Source organism: Melanostigma gelatinosum (genome assembly GCF_949748355.1).
Source record: "Melanostigma gelatinosum genome assembly, chromosome: 6".
Lineage (NCBI taxonomy): Eukaryota > Metazoa > Chordata > Actinopteri > Perciformes > Zoarcidae > Melanostigma > Melanostigma gelatinosum.
The window spans coordinates 28,091,188-28,113,585 of record NC_136639.1 but is presented as its reverse complement, the minus strand read 5'-3'; the positions used below and the strand labels follow the sequence as shown (position 1 = coordinate 28,113,585).

Below are 22,398 nucleotides of genomic sequence, written 5' to 3'. Positions count from 1 at the left end.
AGGAAAGAGGAGAGGATTCTAACTAGACTAAGGAAAGAGGAGAGGATTCTAACTAGACTAAGGAAAGAGGAGAGGATTCTAACGAGACTAAGGAAAGAGGGAAAGCAGGGAAGGCTTGCGCACCTAACACGACGGTAACTCCGTCGGCTGTCCCGCCTGCGAAGATTCGGTTCCTCTTGGAGGTGTCGGAACAAGACCTTCGGCCTTTTATCTCACCCCGTAGCTGAGTCGTTAGGATTTGGCAATTATTGTCTTTCTGAAAGTCTCGTCCGGCTAAGCCCTAGGCGCTCTCAGTAGGATGTAACCCTAACACCCAGTATGATGTACGTGATTACTTACATGAGGAAGGTGTGGTGCACCTCCAGCGCTTGCAGGAAGATGGCCCGGAACCGGCTCTTCATCATTCCAGGGCACGCTCTATGATGGAGCGTGCCCTGGAATGATGGCCGTTGAAGCGCTGGGCTCCCACACCTTGCAATGGCCTCTTGTAAGGAGTGATGAGGGGGAGTGGGTGGTGGAGGCACGGGTACCCGCCGTCAGCAAGGATGAAGTGCCCTGGAGGAGGGTAGAGTGCACGCCTGTGGCGCAGCACTCTCGAGTTGTGGACTGACCCGGGCCAGCCCACGTAGGTGTCGATGAAGCGGCCCTGATGGTCACAAACAGCCGGCAGCAAAATGGAGGAAAAACGTTTTTGTAGTAGTGACCATCAGGGCCGCTTGGTGGCTTGATTGTAAACAATCAACGGGACTAATGAATATAATTTGAGAATTGTTTTTTCTTCATCCTCCATTCATTTCCTTTGTTTTGTTGTGGGATGTGACATTTTTTAATTTTTGCACGACTGTTTTTCAGTTTTTCACCTAGGCAGATAATTTAACACTATTCTATTTCATTGTATATACTGTGCATTTTTGTTTTATCTTATATATTCTATATTCTGATATTTAATTTGTCATACTCTGATATTCTATTGTATATATTGTGCATTTTTTAACACTTAATATTTTGGGTCCTCTGTTACTTTCCTTTTTGGTGTGTCTTGCTGCTGTAACATACAAATTTCCCCCTGGGGATGAATAAAGTACCTATCTATCTGTCATCTAGAGACAGGGTATAGAAATCAGTTCACACTCCAGATCAGTGGGTGGCGGTAATGTCCTCTAAAGCTGTTCGCCAACCGTCAAAGCAGAAGAAGAAGAAGAACCGTGTGTGTGTGTGTGTGTGTGTGTAAACTGTCATGGCCCCTCTCGTGGTTCATAACCGGATCTGTTAGCATACCATTTAACGCCAAGTTGTGATTTGTTTCTTGATCTTGTGGTTCGATGAGGTGAGAGGTCGTGAAGGTAACAGCAGGACGCTCTCAGCACAGGGACGAGCTGCTCGTGACCGACGGACTGCAGTGTGAAGCTGAGCTGCTCGCGCTTCATTCAGAATGAGGACTGTTCTGATGGTGGCGGAGAAACCGTCCTTGGCCCAGTCGATTGCCAAAATCCTCTCTAAAGGTGGGTCCGAATGTATTGTTCTGTAATGTAACAGCAGGCTTATAGCAACAGACCACAGCGACGTTATCATTTAACTCTGTTGAAAACGGTGCTTATTCCACTGTAATACGGTTAGCCGGTTAGCCGTAACGACGGGAGGTTCCACTCCTTCAGTGATTCGAGCAGACGAGTTCAAATCATGGACGGTAAATGACAAGGAGTGAGTTTAAACAAGCTGGCTGTCTGGCATATTCCCTGTGTGTGAATGAATGTGCGCAGGTTGAAAAACATATCTGTAAAGAAAGAAGCACTCATCTAAAATTTGAGGGAAATTGGCTCATGAATGAGATTTTAAAAGTCATTTATTCTGAAATTCTCCATAATAATGTCCTGATGTCCTCTGACGGTCTGCTATCAATCCAAGAGAAACTAGTCACTTAGTGTAACCTTGACGTTTATGAATATGATGCAGTGTACTGACATTTTGAAGTCGTACTGGTCTGTGTAAATGTATTCTTTATTAATATGAGTAAGTATTCACACAATTGGAAGTACATTTTTCTTTGAAATACAGTTATATGCGGTAATTGTGTTTTTTAAGTTATTCATAAAATGTATAATTTTGTATTCATGCATTTAGTTTCATGTATTTGTGTATCAATATATTTATGTTTTTAATGTATTTATGATTTACAGACTTATTGAATGAATGTCACATTCACCGGAACTTTGCTCATATTTTGAAGCCAGTTCTTACACGCTCTTACCGTAATGCCTAGTACGAACGCGCACTGCAAAACAACGTGCTGGCTGGCTTGACGGTGTTTTTCGAAGGGGAGGCTGGCTCGACCGCAGTCGTTTACTGTGGTAACTTCATCTGACTGGGTAACTAAACCCTGAAGTGCCTCTAACATACCCTGTAAACTCCAAACATCAAAGTGTCTGAACCTAAGTTCACGACTGCATCATTAAGAAAAATGCACAAATAATGGGCAGAGGGCTGAGATGGAACCACGGCGCCTCCATGTGCCGGAAGCCTCGAGGCCGCGAGGGAGCTACAGTAGCTCTGAGGATAGCGGTATGGCACGGGGCACTGTAAGATGGATTTACTCTCCATCAGTTCACACGGGATGTGAGTCTAATGCTGCACAAGGTTATTGGTTAAAAATTCAAATCAGTTAAATTCAATTTATTTTGTACAGCCCAAAATCACAAATCTGCCTGAAAGCTTTACAATCTGTACACATGTGACACCCTCTGTCCTGGGACCCTCACAAAGACTAAAGAGAGTAGAAGTCATATAATAATGATCGCTTGATTGTGTTCACCGGCTGCAAAGTGCCGTCTATTGAAAATGAATTCATTGTTTGTGTGGACAAAAGGGCTCTGGGTGTGATGTGTATTTGTTGATATGGTAAAGCACTAAATGTAGCATCATATGATGTGTTCTTTACTTTAATAGCTCTATTATATGACATCATCATACACAGGGGTTTCACTTTAAAAAATGTAAAATAGTTTACATTTTAACTGACTCTAAGTTTTCCATGTAATTAATTTATAACATCTTGTAATTAACGTTGCGTTTGTTTGAGTAATATATTCGAGACCTTCGTACAACCCTAGCTGTACTCTTTACACTGGAGTGTGTTTTAGTGGAGAATACTTAGAGTAACTACACCCTAAACCTGCTGAAAAACGTGTGTGTGTGTGGGGTGGTGTTGCTGACGGACGCAGGTCCGAGTGTTGACATGTTAGTGCAAAGTGTTAGAATTCTACATATTGTGTTGTAAATATGCAGAGCTGCTGGTTAAAACACAGCTATTCTGGATATATATATCAGCTGATCTGGAGCCAGCTTTCATCACCAACAAGTCGCGAGCATACAGACAGCTTAGCCCTGCATATAAAGTCTAATTGAAAGGGTCTCATGTTAAAGTACTGTGAACCCATCCCAGCAGGTCATGTGCGGCTCTTTATGTTCTGTCACTGTAGCATGAAATCAGCAAGGAACCAGGAAGCTAGCCAGCTAACTAGCCAGATGCTAAATCCGTCAAATTGAACAATGTAATGCTTCATCCACACACGCTGGTCACAGCGTAGGAAAGCACATTACTGACAGAATCTGTAATGTTCTGTAGGCCAGAACTTTGGGTTCAGTTACTCTTTAAGACTTCTTGTCGACGGGAACAAAGCTCTACAGACTGGACCCAAGTTAACTCAGGAATTTGACCAGGCTGCCAGAATGCTCCATGTAAACACAATAATGATATCAGTTAATGTAAAGTGACTATGATAAGCTCTCAACAGGCATCTTTATGTTGACTGGAAAACAGTAACAATGAGTGAAATGGGCTATTTGTAGAAACCACCATCTTTACGTCATGCACGTTCTTAACAAACATATAATCTTGGAGCAGTCAGTCCTGCTCAGCTGTGCCTGGAGATGGCACATATACAAGCTATGGTGATGAGCTCAAACTCCAGAGAGTAGCTGGCTGTGGGGAAGCAGCTGGCGTTCTTCTTGAGCACAGGCAGCCTCAGGGACACGGGGATGGTCTCCAGACTGAACGCGTTGTCCAGTCCCCTGCACGAGTGGCTGGTGTGGCAGCTGGCCTCATGGATGACCTGAGGCACCCGGTTCAGGTCGATATTCTCCCTGGGGAGAGAGGACATCGAGACATTGCTTTTGACTTCTTCAAATGTATTTCTTTGCTGCTTAAACATGAAACATAAAGGATAGAAGAAAAGAACAACAGAAAAAAGAACAATGTAGCGTTATCTGAGCTAGTATCTATTTAAAAGGAAATAGCTTGGCAGCTGTGTGCACATATATGTTCTTGAGGATGTGCAAAGGTTCACAATATCAAGAATAAAAACAATATGCAGAGCAGAGGAACGTGATGAACACAAAACGCTGCTGCAGATGGAGGGTTCTATTCCCCACTTTCACTTCTTGATAATTGGACCTCCACACAAACGGAGTGTTTCAGTGGATGGAGAGTCTGTGTTTCAGTGGGTGGAGAGTCTGTGTTTCAGTGGGTGGAGAGTCTGTGTTTCAGTGGGTGGAGAGTAGGTGTGTCAGTGGGTGGTGAGTCGGTGTTTCAGTGGGTGGAGAGTGTGTTTCAGTGGGTGGAGAGTAGGTGTTTCAGTGGATGGAGAGTCTGTGTTTCAGTGGGTGGAGAGTCTGTGTTTCAGTGGGTGGAGAGTAGGTGTGTCAGTGGGTGGTGAGTCGGTGTTTCAGTGGGTGGAGAGTGTGTTTCAGTGGGTGGAGAGTAGGTGTTTCAGTGGGTGGAGAGTCTGTGTTTCAGTGGGTGGAGAGTCTGTGTTTCAGTGGGTGGAGAGTCTGTGTTTCAGTGGGTGGAGAGTCTGTGTTTCAGTGGGTGGAGAGTCTGTGTTTCAGTGGGTGGAGAGTCTGTGTTTCAGTGGGTGGAGAGTCTGTGTTTCAGTGGGTGGAGAGTCTGTGTTTCAGTGGGTGGAGAGTGTGTTCAGTGGGTGGAGAGTCTGTGTTTCAGTGGGTGGAGAGTCTGTGTTTCAGTGGGTGGAGAGTCTGTGTTCAGTGGGTGGAGAGTCGGTGTTTCAGTGGGTGGACAGTGGGTGGAGAGTCTGTGTTTCAGTGGGTGGAGAGTTGGTGTTCAGTGGGTGGAGAGTCTGTGTTTCAGTGGGTGGAGAGTCGGTGTTCAGTGGGTGGAGAGTCTGTGTTTCAGTGGGTGGAGAGTCTGTGTTTCAGTGGGTGGAGAGTCTGTGTTTCAGTGGATGGAGAGTGTGTTTCAGTGGGTGGAGAGTCTGTGTTTCAGTGGGTGGAGAGTCTGTGTTTCAGTGGGTGGAGAGTCGGTGTTTCAGTGGGTGGAGAGTCTGTGTTTCAGTGGGTGGAGAGTCTGTGTTTCAGTGGGTGGAGAGTCTGTGTTTCAGTGGGTGGAGAGTCTGTGTTTCAGTAGGTGGAGAGTCTGTGTTTCAGTGGGTGGAGAGTCTGTGTTTCAGTGGGTGGAGAGTCTGTGTTTCAGTGGGTGGAGAGTCTGTGTTTCAGTGGGTGGAGAGTCTGTGTTTCAGTGGGTGGAGAGTCTGTGTTTCAGTGGGTGGAGAGTCTGTGTTTCAGTGGGTGGAGAGTCTGTGTTTCAGTGGGTGGAGAGTCTGTGTTTCAGTGGGTGGAGAGTCTGTGTTTCAGTGGGTGGAGAGTCGGTGTTTCAGTGGGTGGAGAGTCGGTGTTCAGTGGATGGAGAGTCTGTGTTCAGTGGATGGAGAGTCGGTGTTTCAGTGGGTGGACAGTGGGTGGAGAGTCTGTGTTTCAGTGGGTGGAGAGTCGGTGTTCAGTGGGTGGAGAGTCTGTGTTTCAGTGGATGGAGAGTAGGTGTTTCAGTGGGTGGAGAGTCTGTGTTCAGTGGATGGAGAGTCTGTTTCAGTGGGTGGAGAGTCTGTTTCAGTGGATGGAGAGTCTGTTTCAGTGGATGGAGAGTCTGTTTCAGTGGGTGGAGAGTCGGTGTTCAGTGGGTGGAGAGTGTGTTTCAGTGGATGGAGAGTGTGTTTCAGTGGATGGAGAGTGTGTTTCAGTGGATGGAGAGTCTGTGTTTCAGTGGATGGAGAGTCTGTTTCAGTGGGTGGAGAGTCTGTGTTTCAGTGGGTGGACAGTGGGTGGAGAGTCTGTGTTCAGTGGGTGGAGAGTCTGTGTTCAGTGGGTGGAGAGTCTGTGTTTCAGTGGGTGGAGAGTCTGTGTTTCAGTGGGTGGAGAGTCAGTGTTTCAGTGGGTGGAGAGTCTGTGTTTCAGTGGGTGGAGAGTCTGTGTTTCAGTGGGTGGAGAGTCTGTGTTTCAGTGGGTGGAGAGTCTGTGTTTCAGTGGGTGGAGAGTCTGTGTTTCAGTGGGTGGAGAGTCTGTGTTTCAGTGGGTGGAGAGTCTGTGTTTCAGTGGGTGGAGAGTCGGTGTTCAGTGGATGGAGAGTCTGTGTTCAGTGGGTGGAGAGTCGGTGTTTCAGTGGGTGGACAGTGGGTGGAGAGTCTGTGTTTCAGTGGGTGGAGAGTCGGTGTTCAGTGGGTGGAGAGTCTGTGTTTCAGTGGGTGGAGAGTCGGTGTTTCAGTGGGTGGAGAGTCGGTGTTCAGTGGATGGAGAGTCTGTGTTCAGTGGATGGAGAGTCGGTGTTTCAGTGGGTGGACAGTGGGTGGAGAGTCTGTGTTTCAGTGGGTGGAGAGTCGGTGTTCAGTGGGTGGAGAGTCTGTGTTTCAGTGGATGGAGAGTAGGTGTTTCAGTGGGTGGAGAGTCGGTGTTTCAGTGGGTGGAGAGTCTGTGTTCAGTGGATGGAGAGTCTGTTTCAGTGGGTGGAGAGTCTGTTTCAGTGGATGGAGAGTCTGTTTCAGTGGGTGGAGAGTCGGTGTTCAGTGGGTGGAGAGTGTGTTTCAGTGGATGGAGAGTCTGTGTTTCAGTGGATGGAGAGTCTGTTTCAGTGGATGGAGAGTCTGTTTCAGTGGATGGAGATTCTGTTTCAGTGGGTGGAGAGTCTGTGTTTCAGTGGGTGGACAGTGGGTGGAGAGTCTGTGTTCAGTGGGTGGAGAGTCTGTGTTTCAGTGGGTGGAGAGTCTGTGTTTCAGTGGGTGGAGAGTCTGTGTTTCAGTGGGTGGAGAGTCGGTGTTCAGTGGGTGGAGAGTCGGTGTTTCAGTGGGTGGAGAGTCTGTGTTCAGTGGGTGGAGAGTCTGTGTTTCAGTGGGTGGAGAGTCTGTGTTTCAGTGGGTGGAGAGTCTGTTTCAGTGGGTGGAGAGTCGGTGTTTCAGTGGGTGGAGAGTCTGTGTTCAGTGGGTGGAGAGTCTGTGTTTCAGTGGGTGGAGAGTCTGTGTTTCAGTGGATGGAGAGTCTGTGTTTCAGTGGGTGGAGAGTCTGTGTTTCAGTGGGTGGAGAGTCTGTGTTTCAGTGGGTGGAGAGTCTGTGTTTCAGTGGGTGGAGAGTCGGTGTTCAGTGGGTGGAGAGTGTGTTTCAGTGGGTGGAGAGTCGGTGTTCAGTGGATGGAGAGTCTGTTTCAGTGGGTGGAGAGTCTGTGTTTCAGTGGATGGAGAGTCTGTGTTTCAGTGGGTGGAGAGTCTGTGTTCAGTGGATGGAGAGTCGGTGTTCAGTGGGTGGAGAGTCTGTTTCAGTGGGTGGAGAGTCTGTGTTTCAGTGGGTGGAGTTAGGTTCAGACCTGGGAGTGAAGTTACACCTTCGTGATACATGTCATGTATACTTACACGTAGGTCCAACTTGCAATGCTGCGCTCGTTGATGCGGTTGGGCAGGTTGACCAGCTGGCTGTGGTAGTCCTGCAGGCTGTATGTACAGAAGGATTCGTCCACACACTGGTCGCCCAGTGGCATGGCCACACTCTGGTGACGGGCCATCAGACACAGCAGAAGGACACGCAGCAGCTGGGTACAGACAATAACTGGTGTTAGTGTGGACGGACTCTGTGCCAGCTACCTGCAGATGTCTCTAGTTTGTCTGTCCAAATTCAAATGTGGAAGCATGAAGAGATGCTATCAGATTCAGTTCACCCACTGTGCAGTGTGGAGAATACAGCAGGATCAAACTGACCAATGTGTATCCGATCACGTTGTTGTAGACTTGATAGTGGTCTGTTCTTCTCCTTCATCAAGTCACAGCAGACGACTGGCTGGAGGTATTTCATACTCTATTTAATAAAGACAGTTTTGACTCAGCTGGGATTTAAACGTCAGCATTTGTTTTGTTCTCACTAAAATGTTTCAAAGCCTGTCCAGTAAGCCGATCACATTGATGGTCAGATACGTGGTCTTTATTACGTATTCTTTCATTAGATAGGTGGTGATTTTAGAGCGTTTTCTTTCTTGTAACGTTTGAGAACTTCTATTCTGTGTTCTGTACCAAAGCATGAGTGTGGTATCGTCAGAATGTCGGTGAATATCAGCCTTTCCTCTGGTTCCATATAACTTTGGACGTCAGTTTGAAATGAGTCAGGTCCAGCTGGGCGTTATTATTCTGCGTCTTCTGCATATTCTCTGCATACAGTTTGCCCATTTACTCACTGATGCCTTCTGGAAGATGCACATAACCTGACAAATGTTCCTGCATGTCTGTAAAGTGAAGTCCTGAACTCCTATTTCATCTCGTGGACACAAATGATCTTTTTCATAGATCCGCATCTTGTGCACAAGATCTATAGAAACCAGAATCATTCAGGACTTTGCTGGAGGACTTTACACACCAGTGCAGCAATCTTGTTTGCTGATTTTTATACCCACTGCAACTGCAACTGCAATTCTTTAATCTTCGTACTTGTGGTTTTTAAACACACTAGCGGCGTGGCAGTAGGGCCGGCTGGTCCACACTGAAATATCTCAATAGGTCCTGGATGGATTACCATGAACGTCTGTACAGACGATGATCCCCAAAGATGGATTCTAATCACTTCGCTGACAATTTGTCACTTTCCTTCTGCTCAAAATACAATTCTGTCCTTCAGTTCAGAAACGAATCCAATCAAACAGGTTCACTATCACATTCCAGGTTTTGTTGACCGACTGTAACTTTGAAACGATGTGCAGCGGATTCGTCTGCCTCAGACTGAGACCTTGTATTAGCTTCACCTGAACTAAACCATGAACTGCAATGCTGCTGAGATAAGGACGGGGGATTTTGTCTCACATCTCACAGCCAGTATGATTACAGCTACCCATAACTATTTCAACATGCATGTTGGGGTGAGAGCATGAACTACGGTAGACTTGGATAAATGTAAACGTGTCCTTTCAAGTCATAGCTGGTCTACTCTGAAGGTCAGCCACGTGTAGCCTCAGTGGAAGCTATCTGAACAGTCAGTCATCATCAACATCAAGCTTTCTTACCTGGAGCCGATCCATGGCAGAAGGTTATGACTGGAGATTGGTGTGTTTTTCCTCTGGTAGTTCACTGGGTCCTGGACCTGGACCTGGCTCTATTTATGTGTCTAGCATCCTGTGTGTGTGTGTGTGTGTGTCATTAGCATTCAGCCTCGAGAGAGCAGAGATGACGTCGGCGTGCAGCCTTGAGTCCAGGTAACCGAGTGAGGACCCCCCCCCCCTTACTGAGAAATGGGACACAGCCATTAGAGCTCACATGTTCCTGTCTCACTAGCCACCAATCTGACTCATCAGCCAGCGTTCGCTCTGGTTTCAGAAGTCACTTCATGTTTACGTTTTTGAGCGCATTTGAAAAGTTTGACAAAAGTTCAATACACTTAAATATACGAACAAATCTTCTTTAATTTTGGCATATTATGGAAGATTATGTTGGCATTATTCTATAATTATAGTTTTTGTTTCGGTGGCCAAACATTTGTTGCATCCTGCATAAGTTTACAACACACCACTGTTAAACATCGAAACACGACCGTTTAACATACAATGTACTTCTGTATACTTTCAGACAGCATATGTTTTTGTAAAGAAGAAAATTTAATTTTTTATGAGGAATGATGTTCTGTCAGGCGTTGGTACACGAGTACTTGTTGGTAGGATACGTTCAGTACTGGTCTGGATCGTTCCGTTAGAGTTGAAACAATATTCATTGCCTTTGCTATCGATCACTTCTGTTGAAGGCGTTGTATTTCACTGTATATGCTTTCGTTCTAATATGGACGTGGACATGTTCTGAATGCTCTTGTGGTGAAGTCTTTTACCTTTTAAATGGCCGTATTGACTGAGTACCTCATCTCTTCTCCTTGTCCTTAAGGAAACTGTACAAGTCGCAAGGGGCTCAACGGAGCATGCTCGGTGCACGAATACCCCGGCAGCTTCCAGGGCCAAAGTGTACGCTTCAAGATGACTTCTGTCTGTGGACATGTGATGAGTCTGGATTTCATCGGTGGGTACCATCCAGACTAGGTCCTGCTCACACACCCAACTTTCATTCATGGCATTTCCTTGCTGTGCTTTAAAATGTAATCGCATTAGTTTACCTCATTGACTGAGGAAGAGAGAATAGAAATGGACGTAACGTTGCAATGCAATCGATCGAAACAGGACCGTTTTCAGCTCATTAGCCGTGACCGGTGACCGTACAGTATACGTGTAACTATGTGTAAGAAAAGCCATAATCTAGCTGTGAGGAACAGGCCTCTGGTCCTGGTGATTCTTCAAAGAAGTAGAAATGATGGCTGAAAACACAATCAATCATTTACTATTCCTTTTACATTGCATGACACAATAGTGACGATAACAAAGTAAAAAGATAACATTTGGAATCGTTGAGGGTTTATAGTGACGTTGAAATGACGCCATGCAGTTGCCGTATACCAGTGCTCTGCCCCTTCCAAACATCCAAACTCTTTGCTTTACTCGTAAATGTGCTCAAACCGTTGATGAACTTTGCTCTTTTCTTTTCTAGGGAAGTACAACAACTGGGACAAGGTGGACCCTGCAGAGCTCTTTAGCAAGGCTCCCACAGAGAAGAAGGAGGCCAACCCCAAACTCAACATGGTCAAGTTCCTCCAGGTAGGTGTGGTTGGTTTCAGCTGGATGTCAGTGTGTCGTGCTTTGGTGCTGACCCCAAGGTTCTGTGTTCATGTCAGGTTGAAGCCAGAGGCTGTGACTACGTGGTTTTATGGTTGGACTGTGATAAAGAAGGCGAGAACATCTGCTTTGAGGTAATTCAGGGTGTGTGTGTGTTCCTCTCACTCTGTGTTTGACACAGCTGATACGCGGGCAGTGCTCGTCTCAAACGGTGGAGCTGAATTGACGACATTAATGATGTGTTATGAAGACATATATATACCCTAGTTATGAAGTATATTATGTCATTAAAATGAGCTCTACCTTTACCTGCTGTAACATTAAAGTGATGAACACATAACTTCGTCAATAATTATAAACCAACGTAAGCCTTCCATGAACATATCATGTGATGTTAACACTTTGAATACTTTTACTTAAAGCAACATTGACTTTATATTGCCATCTTTCCACCGGTCATTGTTTCTCTTGCCTCCAGGTCCTGGATGCCATCGAGCCGGTGATGAACCAGGGGAGTGTTGGGGAGCAAACTGTTTACCGCGCCAAATTCAGCTCCATCACTGACACCGACCTCTGCAATGCCATGAACTGCCTTGGAGAGCCCAACCGCAATGAAGCCCTGTCCGTGGATGCACGTCAGGAGCTGGATCTGCGCATCGGCTGTGCCTTCACCCGGTACCGTTCTACAGCTACAACCGTTTCACTGTTGTTTCTTTCATCAATTTAACACAAACTCACACAATTATCAGCTAGCCAGTTGTATCAACTGATGTAACAATGGCTTGCAGTAACAGTTGAGCCCATTACTTCTAATGGCTCGTCGCTGTCTGACGGAGGTTGGGCGTAGCGCGCTGCACTGCGTGGCGAGCGTGTGTGTGTGTGTGTGTGTGTGTGTATGTATGTGTGCTGTGTGAGAAGCTGCCTGTGTGAAAGGCAGCAATGGAAACATGGTCCATGGAGGTTCTCTCACTGATCAAGCGGAATGGATTCGATAGTGAAGCACCGACAAAGCGCTCTGACCGATGCAATCATTGGTGACATGGTGACGATGGTGGGGGAAGCTCATCATTTAAAAAGTCATGAAATAGCTGCGACATCCATGCATCCCATCACGGTGTCCGGACAGTCCCATTAGCTGTGCGGACCAAATCACGTTCACTACATATTGGACAATTGTGACCGTTAAGGGTTTTGACCGTGCCTGTCTTCACTGCATCAAAGTAGAAATATGACAAAGAAAGTTCTGAGAGGCCGAGAGAGATGACAACGTCAGGGGCCAGATCTCCATCCAGGGCATTGTGATCACATGGTCCCTGAGTAAACCACTGATCCAACCAGCACCAGGTCTCGATACAGAGGTTGGAGCACACTAACACCAACCTGTGTACAAAGAGTAGGTCGACTTGAAACTTGATCAAGAATCATGTTTACTGATGGAATTCACGTCATTGCATACTCGGCTTTAGGTTATGTAGTCAGTTAAATAGACGAAATAATCCAAATTGCATCCGATTCTTTATTCAGGATGACATGCGTTTGATGACGACTGTCCTTTGTTTGGTCAAATGTTTTTCAGGTTCCAGACCAAATATTTCCAGGGTAAGTACGGCAACCTAGACTCCTCCTTGATCTCGTTTGGACCATGCCAGACCCCAACACTAGGCTTCTGTGTGGAACGCCATGACAAGATCCAGTCCTTTAAACCAGAGACGTACTGGGTCATCCAGGCAAAGGTGCGCCTGGTTTCATTCCCTTCTACAGTGTCTATCACTTCTTCCTCCCGTGCTATACTGACCGGCATGCTGTGTTGTGGTCAGGTATTCAGAGGGAAGGACAGCCCACTGACACTGGACTGGAACCGGGTGAGGGTCTTCGACAGGGACGTGGGTCAGATGTTCGTCAACCTGGCCAAGACATCCAGGGAAGCCCAAGTAAGTAATTCATGATGATTCTATTGAATAACAGTGTGTCTGCGGTGTGGCTGTTTTATAGCCTCACTGATACTACTGTAATGACGTCAATATTTAGATTTTGATGTTTCCTTTATTTCTGGTAAATTCATTTTATTTTTTATAGCCTAAAATCACAGATTTGTCTCAGAGGCTTTACAATCGGTACACACACAACATCCTCTGACCTTTGACCCTCACAACAGAAGAGGAAGAACCCTCTCTCTCTATTAATGATGAGTAACAAGCTGCTGTGACATCACGGAGGACCTTCTTATGTCTTAAGACTGTCTCGCCAGACTAACCCAGATTCTTACAAGTTAGTGGAACCTCATGTTCTCTAAAGTGTTCATGATGTTTGCTTTAATTTGCGGGTCTGAGGGTTGTACCGTGGAGTGAACCTGCTTTGTTTTACTGTCTTCTGTTTGAGAGCAGCAATAGAGTCTCGTGTCATTCTCCGTGAGCCTGTACCACTGTCGACAAGATGATCAACCTGGGACGGACTAAAGTTAGCACAGGAGTCCTCGTTTATACTGAAGCGTGGTGTTGAGTTAAATACAGACGGAATCACTTCTTTAAAGTGAGCTACAGCACCAGACAGACATCTAGTGTAGTAAGTCTTGCTTAATGCCGTACACTCCGTTAGAAGGAATTCACAAGTTATTCGATCATGGTCCGATGAAAGAGGGTTCTGTGGAAAGACTATTAAATCTTCTATTTGAATGCCATCAGTCAGAACCAGGTCGAGGGTTAAAACAGTGAGTGGGTCTGTTCACTCTGACGGAAGCCAATCGAATGAGATAAACGCAGTACTAAGGCTATTATTATCAGCATCCACATGAATATTAAAGTCACCTACAGATCACCAAATATTAAGAAACGTAAACTGGAAATAAAACTTCACAAGAGAAGTTGTGTGAGTGCTACACGATTCATTTCCCACACTGATGGATTGACCGACAGCTGGCCTCTGATGTGAAGCTGCATCATGGTGCCTCTCTTCATCAGGTGGAGTCGGTGAGTAAGAAGGAGAAGGCGAAGCAGAGGCCTCAGGCCCTGAACACTGTGGAGATGTTGAGAGTGGCCAGCTCCTCCTTAGGTATGTTCACATCAACACAAGCAGCATTTCACCGGCTGTTCACTCCTTTTATCTGTTAGTTCTGCTCTCGGTAATTCATTGAAGGAGAGTGAATATTTGGGAATATTGGAACGTGTGAATGCATGTTATTGTGAGGTGGTCAGTGCTGACGTTAAGCATGACTTTGTTTGGATTTGGGCTCCAACTTTAGATTTATTTTATTGTTAATTAATCTGCTGAATATTTTCCTCATCATTTTAAGAAAGTAATAAAATCTCTGCATCACAATTTGACTGATGTCATCAAATAGCTCGTTTTCCACAAGCTGAATGTAGAAACGAGAGGTCCATCATCTTTCTGGCCATGATCTTAGAGTGGATTGTAAAGGTAAAGGATCGGGCTGGTGTTTCAGATGTCTCTTCTGTGTACAATTCCCAAGAAGAGAGCAAAACCAGGAATGTGAGAGTCTGTCTCTAAATGCTTTCTGACTACACGAGTCTGTCACTCAGCCCCAAGCTCGTTGGTTCCTACTGAAGACATACATCTTGAAAAACGCCTCACAAATGTCTAGTTTGTTTTAGAAATAAAGGCTCAATAATCTCCTCAAACAGCTCATGGTGATGAAGGAACATGTCAGCCAGTCTGGACAGCAGCGGAGCTCTCTGGCACAATATAATGGCACGATACTTTAGGCTCTGGAAACAAACACTGTACGCGTGATGAGAAACATGTAGAATATTCAGCCTTATTCTTCCAAATAATTAAAAGACTTTCTGTCATTCTAAACTATAAACACAAATATAGAAGGTGCAGTTTCAGTCGTTTCCCAATGGAAGGTAATGGTGAAATTGGACAGGAATTGATCTTATATATTCCAAACTGGTTCAAGGAAAATCCCCTTTTAAATAATATGGACAGCTTTCAGTCTGGATATTGACGTGACTGTCTAAAACCTTTGGAAACCAGTAAGATCAACAGCAACAAGCAGTATGAGCTCCAGTTGTGACGGTGCAAGAAGAAGAGAACACGATGTAATGCTTTGCTGTCTCAGGCATGGGTCCCCAGCATACCATGCAGATTGCAGAGCGCCTGTACATTCAGGGCTACATCAGCTACCCACGTACTGAAACAACCCACTACCCAGAGAACTTTGACCTGAAGGGGGTGCTGAAGCAGCAGACCAGCAATCCCATGTGGGCAGAAGAGGTGAGCACCACTGTGGCACCAAGTCTTAGTCTTAGTCTTCCCTGAGGATCTGAGACCGTCGCTAAAACTGTGGGAACACGGATCAATAGTATTCACGCCATGAGGCATTTAAGGCCAGTGGTGTATGCATACAGAGGCCGATCGATCGCGGATAAACAGAACCGTGGTTCCCTCTCCATCAGGTGAAGGCTCTGCTTTCAACTGGATTGAACCGACCCAGGAAAGGAGCTGATGTGGGAGACCATCCACCTATCACCCCCATGCGTGCCGCCTCAGAAGCGGAGCTGGGTGAGTCGTACAACTAATTCAACAATGGATAATCGATAATACATGTCCCACATCAGATTACAAAGTAAGGGCAGGACGGCAGCTGTCAAAATAGTCATTTGTACAGACGAGGAGCCCTTTCACTCTTACATCCCCTCCATGTTACGCTCTAACCCCACTTCTTCCTCCTCTGCTATTCACAGGAAGTGATGGCTGGCGGCTGTACGACTACATCACACGCCATTTCATTGCCACTCTCAGTCAGGACTGCAAATACCTGCAGACCACCATTGACTTCAGCATCGGCACAGAGGCCTTCTCGTGTAGCGGCAAAACCCTGATATCACCAGGTAACGCCAGCTGCTCGCACCCTTCATGGATCTGAAATCCCTGAAGGAGTCGGTGCGGGTTACTGTGCATTAACTCTTGTTCACCAACTCGTCTATAGTAACGGGATGGAGAGGTTAAAATCTCGAGGATTTTCATTTCTAGAAAGACGTATTGCTAAAGTTTCAGCCTGATTTAATAAGTCACTAGTTTAATACTCGCTAGTAGTCACTAAGAAGTAAGGAAGGACTACGAGAAGCTGCTTCAACCCACTCTGTGCTGAGTGCAGATTCTCTCCTTAGGTTACACTGCAGTGATGCCGTGGCAGGGCATCCCTCTGGAGGAGGCCATGCCTGTGTGTGAGCGTGGAGACACTTTCACAGTGGACGAGATCAAGCTGGTGGAGAAGCAGACCAGCCCCCCAGAGTACCTGACCGAGGCTGAACTCATCACCCTCATGGAGAAACATGGCATTGGTAAACCTCTGCAATGTCTGTTCATGGTCTGTTCTGGTGGCTAGATTTGTTTTCCAGCCTTTTTATATGCAGATTAGTAGAAGTTAATACTCACCACTTGATGCTGCTGCGTCTGTAAGATGACCTGCATGACGGCATTCATCTGCAGAGTGATGATGATGACAAGAACCAGTTTTACAGATGTTGCCGTCTGTCCTCCGTCTTCAGGTACTGATGCCAGCATTCCTGTCCACATCAACAACATCTGCCAAAGGAACTATGTGACTGTGGAGAACGGACGCAAGTTGAAGCCAACCAACCTGGGCATTGTCCTGGTCCATGGTTACTACAAGACAGGTAATTTACCTCCTAATGATGCACACTGTGGGAGGTATAGCTCTGCATTGATTGCAGGTTTCTAGAACATTGCAGAATCCTCTTTGGACGCTGTGTTAACTGATTGTCCTCTATAAATAAATGAATGAGAATTTAAACGTGTGCTTTGCAGATGCAGAGCTGGTGCTGCCCACCATCCGCAGCGCTGTGGAGAAGCAGCTGACCCTTATCTCTCTGGGTAAGGCCAACTTCCAGCAGGTCCTGCAGCACACGCTGGACATCTTCAAGAGGAAGTTCCACTACTTTGTGGACTCCATCCCCAGTAAGTTCACTGCATCACAGCAACAGCAGGTCAACAGCAGGTCAACAGCAGGTCATGGCATCCTCACGCACAGCTGGTCCTGATACCATGACTTGTTTTAGGTCTTTCATACAATAAAATGATGATCTGGTCTTGGGTCACATCTCTCGTCTCACTGTAATTGCAGGATAGACAACAACTAGCAAGTAGAATAGCGTTGCGCCTCACACACAAGCAAGTGCACACACCCTCACATCAAAGGTTCCTCGTGCATTTCTATGCAGCTCAGGCCCAGCGTTCTGTCTGTTGTGTGTTTACAGGCATGGATGAGTTGATGGAGGTCTCCTTTTCCCCGATCGCTGCCTCTGGGAAGCCGCTGTCCCGCTGTGGCAAGTGCCACCGCTTCATGAAGTACATCCAGGTTAGCAGAAGAGTATCAGACATTTAAAAAGTGCCGTTAACATCACAGGACAAGACAATGGGGTACCACAGCCAACTTTTGCCAATTTTCCCACTTTAACACAGTAATGCTACAAGCCCCTTGTTGAGTCACTGCGCCCTCAGTTATCCGTGAGCAACATATATAATATAAGTACAAGACCTCATCGGGCAAGTAGATCTAGTAACTCACTTGTGTGGTAGAAATGTGCTGAAGCAGAAGTGACCATTTTGACTTGGATAAAGATTACACCTGACAATTAACTTCAGTCGTTGTTGTTATTTGATAATCGCTAACAAATAAAACAGTTTGTATCGGGGCAAATAACAAGTGACTCTGGAGAAGTCGATTTCTAACCCACCTTAACGTTAAACCCTGCTGACGTATTGCACCGCCGCTCACTTCCTGTCTTGCTGCTGTGCGTTGGCCTTCTAGCTTCAGCTTTAAAGAAGAACTTTAAAATGCTAAAGCAGTGTTCCCTTCATTAGCATTTCAGCCTGCTTTTAAAGCCATGAATGAATCATGAGGCTGCAGATCTCTTTGTCATTGTTATTTTGTCTGAATATGTGCGTGGTGGGTTGCGTGTGACTGTTAAGTGGTCTGTTCTGGTGGAAACCACAAGGTAACCATGAATAAAGTACTCTGGGAGCTACGTAGGGTGAAGAAGTCACATGTTTAAACTGGTCCACGCACAACTAGAATGTACGTTTCTGCCTCATTACAGATTCAAGGAACTTTATCCGTCTGTCATGGAAGTTTACATTAGGAATCCAGCACATGCAGCGACTGGGAGTCGCATGGAGCTCTCATGTGCTTTAGCAATACAACATTTGTGTCATACATACAGTGGCATCTTCTATTGTTATATATTTAATTTAGAATGGAATTAATTCACTTCTCTGGCCTGTTTGTCTTCACACAATAACCCAGAATGCGTTTGAAAACACTCTGACCTTTTCGTGTTTGCAGTCTTAAGTGGGGTTGTTGTTGTTGTTGTTCAAACCGGCTAGACATGAACCCAAACAGTAGATTCCTTCACCAAATACTACCAATAGGTGTCACCTTTGACTCGACAGCTGCTCCCAGTGGAACAGAATGAGACGAGAGATCATTTCTGCGCCTTCGATAGGCGGCAAACTCTGTGACTGAAACTCAAAGCTGTATTCTCTCTAGTGTCCACCAGGGGGCGACTCCTCTGGTTGTGTAGAAGTCTATAGAAAATGACTCTACTTCTCTCTTGATTTATTACCTCAGTAAACATTGTAAACATGAGTTTATGTCTCAATCTCTAGTTTCAAGTCTTCTTCAATACAGCATGATGTTCATTTAGTACATTATGGTCCATTTAGAGTCACACAGACCATAAAGCAGGGGATGCTTTAGGGCGGGGCTACACGCTGATTGACAGGTCGCTACCACTGTGGTGTCCGGTTAGGTAGCTGTCCATGCTTTCGTCTTACAACGTTAACCCTTCCACAGTGTGTTTTCCCTTCATGAAAGTTGATTGTAAAGGTTTTGGTTGCCTGAACGTGCCTGGTTCAGTGTTTGATTGTACCGAGCTCACAAGTGTTCAGAGATCAGCTCAGACATTCTCAGGGTTCCCACGGTACCTGGAAAACATGGAATTCATTTTTTCATTTTCCAGGTTTGGAAAAGTCATGGAAACTGAGCAAAAGTTAACACTTACATGGAAATTGAAACAGTTGTCCTGGAAAATTTCATTGGATGATGTGTAAAATAGTAATAAAATGAAACTATTGAGCACAGAATTAAGATGAGTTTATAAAAACCCTTTACATGTGAACAACCTTTACTGTAGATAGAAATGGATGATCCCATGTTGTAGAGCAGGGGGTGCGCGAGCTGCCTCTAGTGGTGCGCGAGAGGAAAAATGTAATGGTGGTCTCATGGTGCAGTCCTGTCTCCTAAAAATGACGTTCCCCCAAAACTAAAATGCATTCTCAATTACGCTCCACTAAAAACGTATTTTCTCCCTGATTATGTTTGTGTTTGACGTATGACAAATACTCCCGGATTTTACACGCGGGCCTTTGTGGAGGTGTTGTAGCCGCGTAATGTTCCTCGTTGCTCGGCCTGATGAGCGTGTTGCTGCTGGAGACAGGCGGCGTGTTGTGGTCGTATTCTGACCGCGTAACAGGGAGAAGGAGAGGCGTGGTGGTGTTACAATGTTGATTAGAAACGTATTTGTAATACGTCAATGTAATAAGTCAAACACAAACGTAATCAGGGAGAAAATACATTTTTAGTGGAGCGTAATTGAGAATGCATTTTAGTTTTGGGGGAACGTCATTTTTAGGAGACAGTCGGTGCAGTGAGGTTCTGGCTGTCTGGGTCTACAAAACACGTTTGTTGTTCATCTACAGCTTGTTGCATTATTTCATGCATTGATATCATCAATAAGACATAATCTCTAAGCATTTACAATGTAGACTTGACTGGCACATCTTTTAAATCAAGTAAGTAGTCAGGTGTCCTAGGGGGTTGTGTGTGAGAGGAGGGGGGCGGAAAGCTTCAGGGGCCTATAGATCATCACTTAATATGGTACCTGGAAAATCAGGAGGTAGCATGGACATTTTTTTCAAGGCAAGCGTGGGAACCCTGATTCTTCCTCCCAGTACTCTCACCGTAGAGACCCACTGATCAGAAGCTCGTGTTGATGCATCATGAAGTGCTCTGCATTGACCCTTCGTGGTTGAATGTGTGCGTGTAGAGGGCGGGATGTGAGGCTGGACCAGCGGAACACACCTACAGGTTGATTTGGGATTTATAACAGGAAGTAGCACAGAGGTACGCAAGGTTTTATGAATCTGAATATTTTTAGTTTACTTTCCTAATGTCCAGTGCAAGCCCAGCAGGCTCCACTGTTCCCACTGTGACGAGACCTACAGTCTCCCCCAGAACGGAGCCATCAAGCTGTACAAGGAGCTCCGCTGTCCGCTGGACGAGTTTGAGCTGGTGCTGTGGACCTCTGGATCCCGGGGCAAAAGCTACCCGCTGTGCCCGTACTGCTTCAGCAACCCGCCTTTCAGGGACATGAAGAAAGGTAGGACCAGTCTCATCATGTCCCTCTGAAGTCTCATAGTGGCTGATGAGCCTCAGCATTGTGACCCTGACAGCAGATGTGAAACTAGCCCCAACACCAGCAAGTCATGTATTACTTGATGATGATGACGTATGCTGAATCTTTGAATGGTCTTTCATGATGAAGTTGTAGTTCTATCTTGGGGCCAACAGTGAATCTAACACGGTGTGTGTTAGATTGAGTGTTTTGTGTACTTTATGAGTCTTTTTATCGATCTCTATTCATATCTATCTGCTGTTTCCAGGTATGGGATGCAATGAATGTACCCATCCTTCCTGTCAGCACTCGCTCAACTCTTTGGGCATTGGACAGTGTGTGGAGTGTGATGGGGGGGTTCTGGTGCTGGATCCCACTTCTGGACCAAAATGGAAGATGGCATGTAATAAATGCAACGTGATGGTGCACTTCTTTGAACATGCACACAGAGTGCAGGTAAGAGAATATTCCTTCAGCTTGTCCTATGTCTATGGCCCAATGTTGCATACGATGTCTGAATGTGCTTTATAGGCCTAGAGCAGAGAACACACTCCGTGATCTAAATATGCAAACGTCTGCAGGCACCAAACATATGAGCAGCTGATTTCCCTGATCAATGCAACTACGAGCTGAATGAATCCACACTCGCTGCTCTATTGGAGGCAGCAGCACAGTGTCCGTGGGACTGAGTCAACATATATTCAAGTGTGTGTGTGTGTTCATAGTAATGAAGACAGTGTGTGGCTCACAGATGTATTTCTTCATAAATTGCACCTTGCTTTAGGTGCAGTGAGTCGCTGTATGACGCTCTGTGGGCTGTTAGTTGTGGAGTGATTTGAACTCGTTCCTCGCCGTCCTTGCAGGTTTTATTGCTTCGCTCTGAACATCTCTGTTGATTGATGTGCTGCCTCTGTGCTTCTCCTCTGTTCATGAAGGTGGCTCAGGAGAGCTGCGATGCCTGCGACGCCTCTCAGGTCGCGGTGGACTTCAACAAGACTCGCACTCCACTCCCTGACGGCGAGACCCAACACACCGGCTGTGTTTTCTGTGATCCAGTCTTCCAGGATCTGGTGGAGCTCAAACATGCCACCATGAGGTACCGGGGTGGGGGTGCGAGGCGAGGAGGACGGGGACGTGGCAGAGGACGCCGTGGCAATCCCAAAAAACCTAAAGACAAAATGGCCGCCTTGGCAGCTTACTTTGTATAGTGTCTGTTTGTAGTGCATCCGGTTTTTTCATCTTTCCATTTGTTTTAACGTGTATTTAATTACACTGGAGTAAAATATGTATTTGGAAAATGTTTGCCTCAAGTGTTTGTTTACCATAAAAAGAGCTTATAAATATATATACAGTAAGCTGTCAACTTTAATACTGTTTCAAGGAAACATAATAAAAAATGGTGCGTAAAGAATTGCAGTGACACAATTGTTACACGTTATAACAGAAATGTGCTTAAATATATTTATTTAACTGCGTGTACAATATGTTTACACTTGAATAAACACTGAAATGCAGAGAGCGTTATTTAACAATATGTTAGGGAGTAGTGACATTTATACAGTCTGACAGTTAAACCGGCCCTTTGAGGGAAACCGTGATGCTTCCATTGGTGTTTCTGCACCGCAGGCCAGCACAGAGTCATCTCAGTCCAAAGACATGTTGGGTCGGGAAAGGATTTTAGAATGACTGACACAGGTCCAAGATGTCCATCTCTGCTCCAGAAGGCGTTTCAGATGCACCCCGAGTGCAACTGGGGGCTTCTTGCAGAATTTGCAGAGGGCATAACCAATGTTCCCTCTAAGCTGCGCGCTTGAGCAATCGCGCACTGCTCGCACATTCTCAGCGCACAAGAAAATCTATGCAGCGCATAAAATAAAATTCAACATAAACGTATTAATTAATATCTAATATTAGTCCTAATCTTATCTAATCAATTAAACCAATAATAATAATAATAATAATAATTTTGTTTTCTGTACTATTTTGCAACGTAACTCAGTG

At 45.6% G+C, this 22,398-nt stretch overlaps 2 protein-coding genes across 2 annotated transcripts; one reads left to right on the top strand and one right to left on the bottom strand.

The window, feature by feature from the left end:
* The first annotated feature begins 1,235 nt into the window (after positions 1 to 1,235).
* On the top strand, positions 1,236 to 21,720 carry top3b (DNA topoisomerase III beta). Its single transcript, XM_079270577.1, has 18 exons — positions 1,236 to 1,502; positions 10,182 to 10,313; positions 10,836 to 10,942; positions 11,020 to 11,094; positions 11,439 to 11,635; positions 12,537 to 12,693; positions 12,778 to 12,891; positions 13,918 to 14,008; positions 15,039 to 15,193; positions 15,376 to 15,481; positions 15,664 to 15,810; positions 16,090 to 16,263; positions 16,471 to 16,599; positions 16,751 to 16,900; positions 17,200 to 17,300; positions 20,181 to 20,382; positions 20,666 to 20,853; positions 21,333 to 21,720. Exons 1-18 carry the CDS (start codon positions 1,433 to 1,435, stop codon positions 21,603 to 21,605), a joined length of 2,568 nt encoding a protein of 855 aa, XP_079126703.1. The 5' UTR covers positions 1,236 to 1,432; the 3' UTR covers positions 21,606 to 21,720.
* On the bottom strand, positions 3,912 to 7,810 carry LOC306778958 (uncharacterized protein; the record flags this gene model as incomplete). Its single annotated transcript, XM_079270698.1, has 2 exons — positions 3,912 to 4,140; positions 7,686 to 7,810. The coding sequence occupies 2 exons, from the start codon at positions 7,808 to 7,810 to the stop codon at positions 3,912 to 3,914; spliced, it is 354 nt and encodes a 117-aa protein (XP_079126824.1).
* Positions 21,721 to 22,398: the final 678 nt, after the last annotated feature.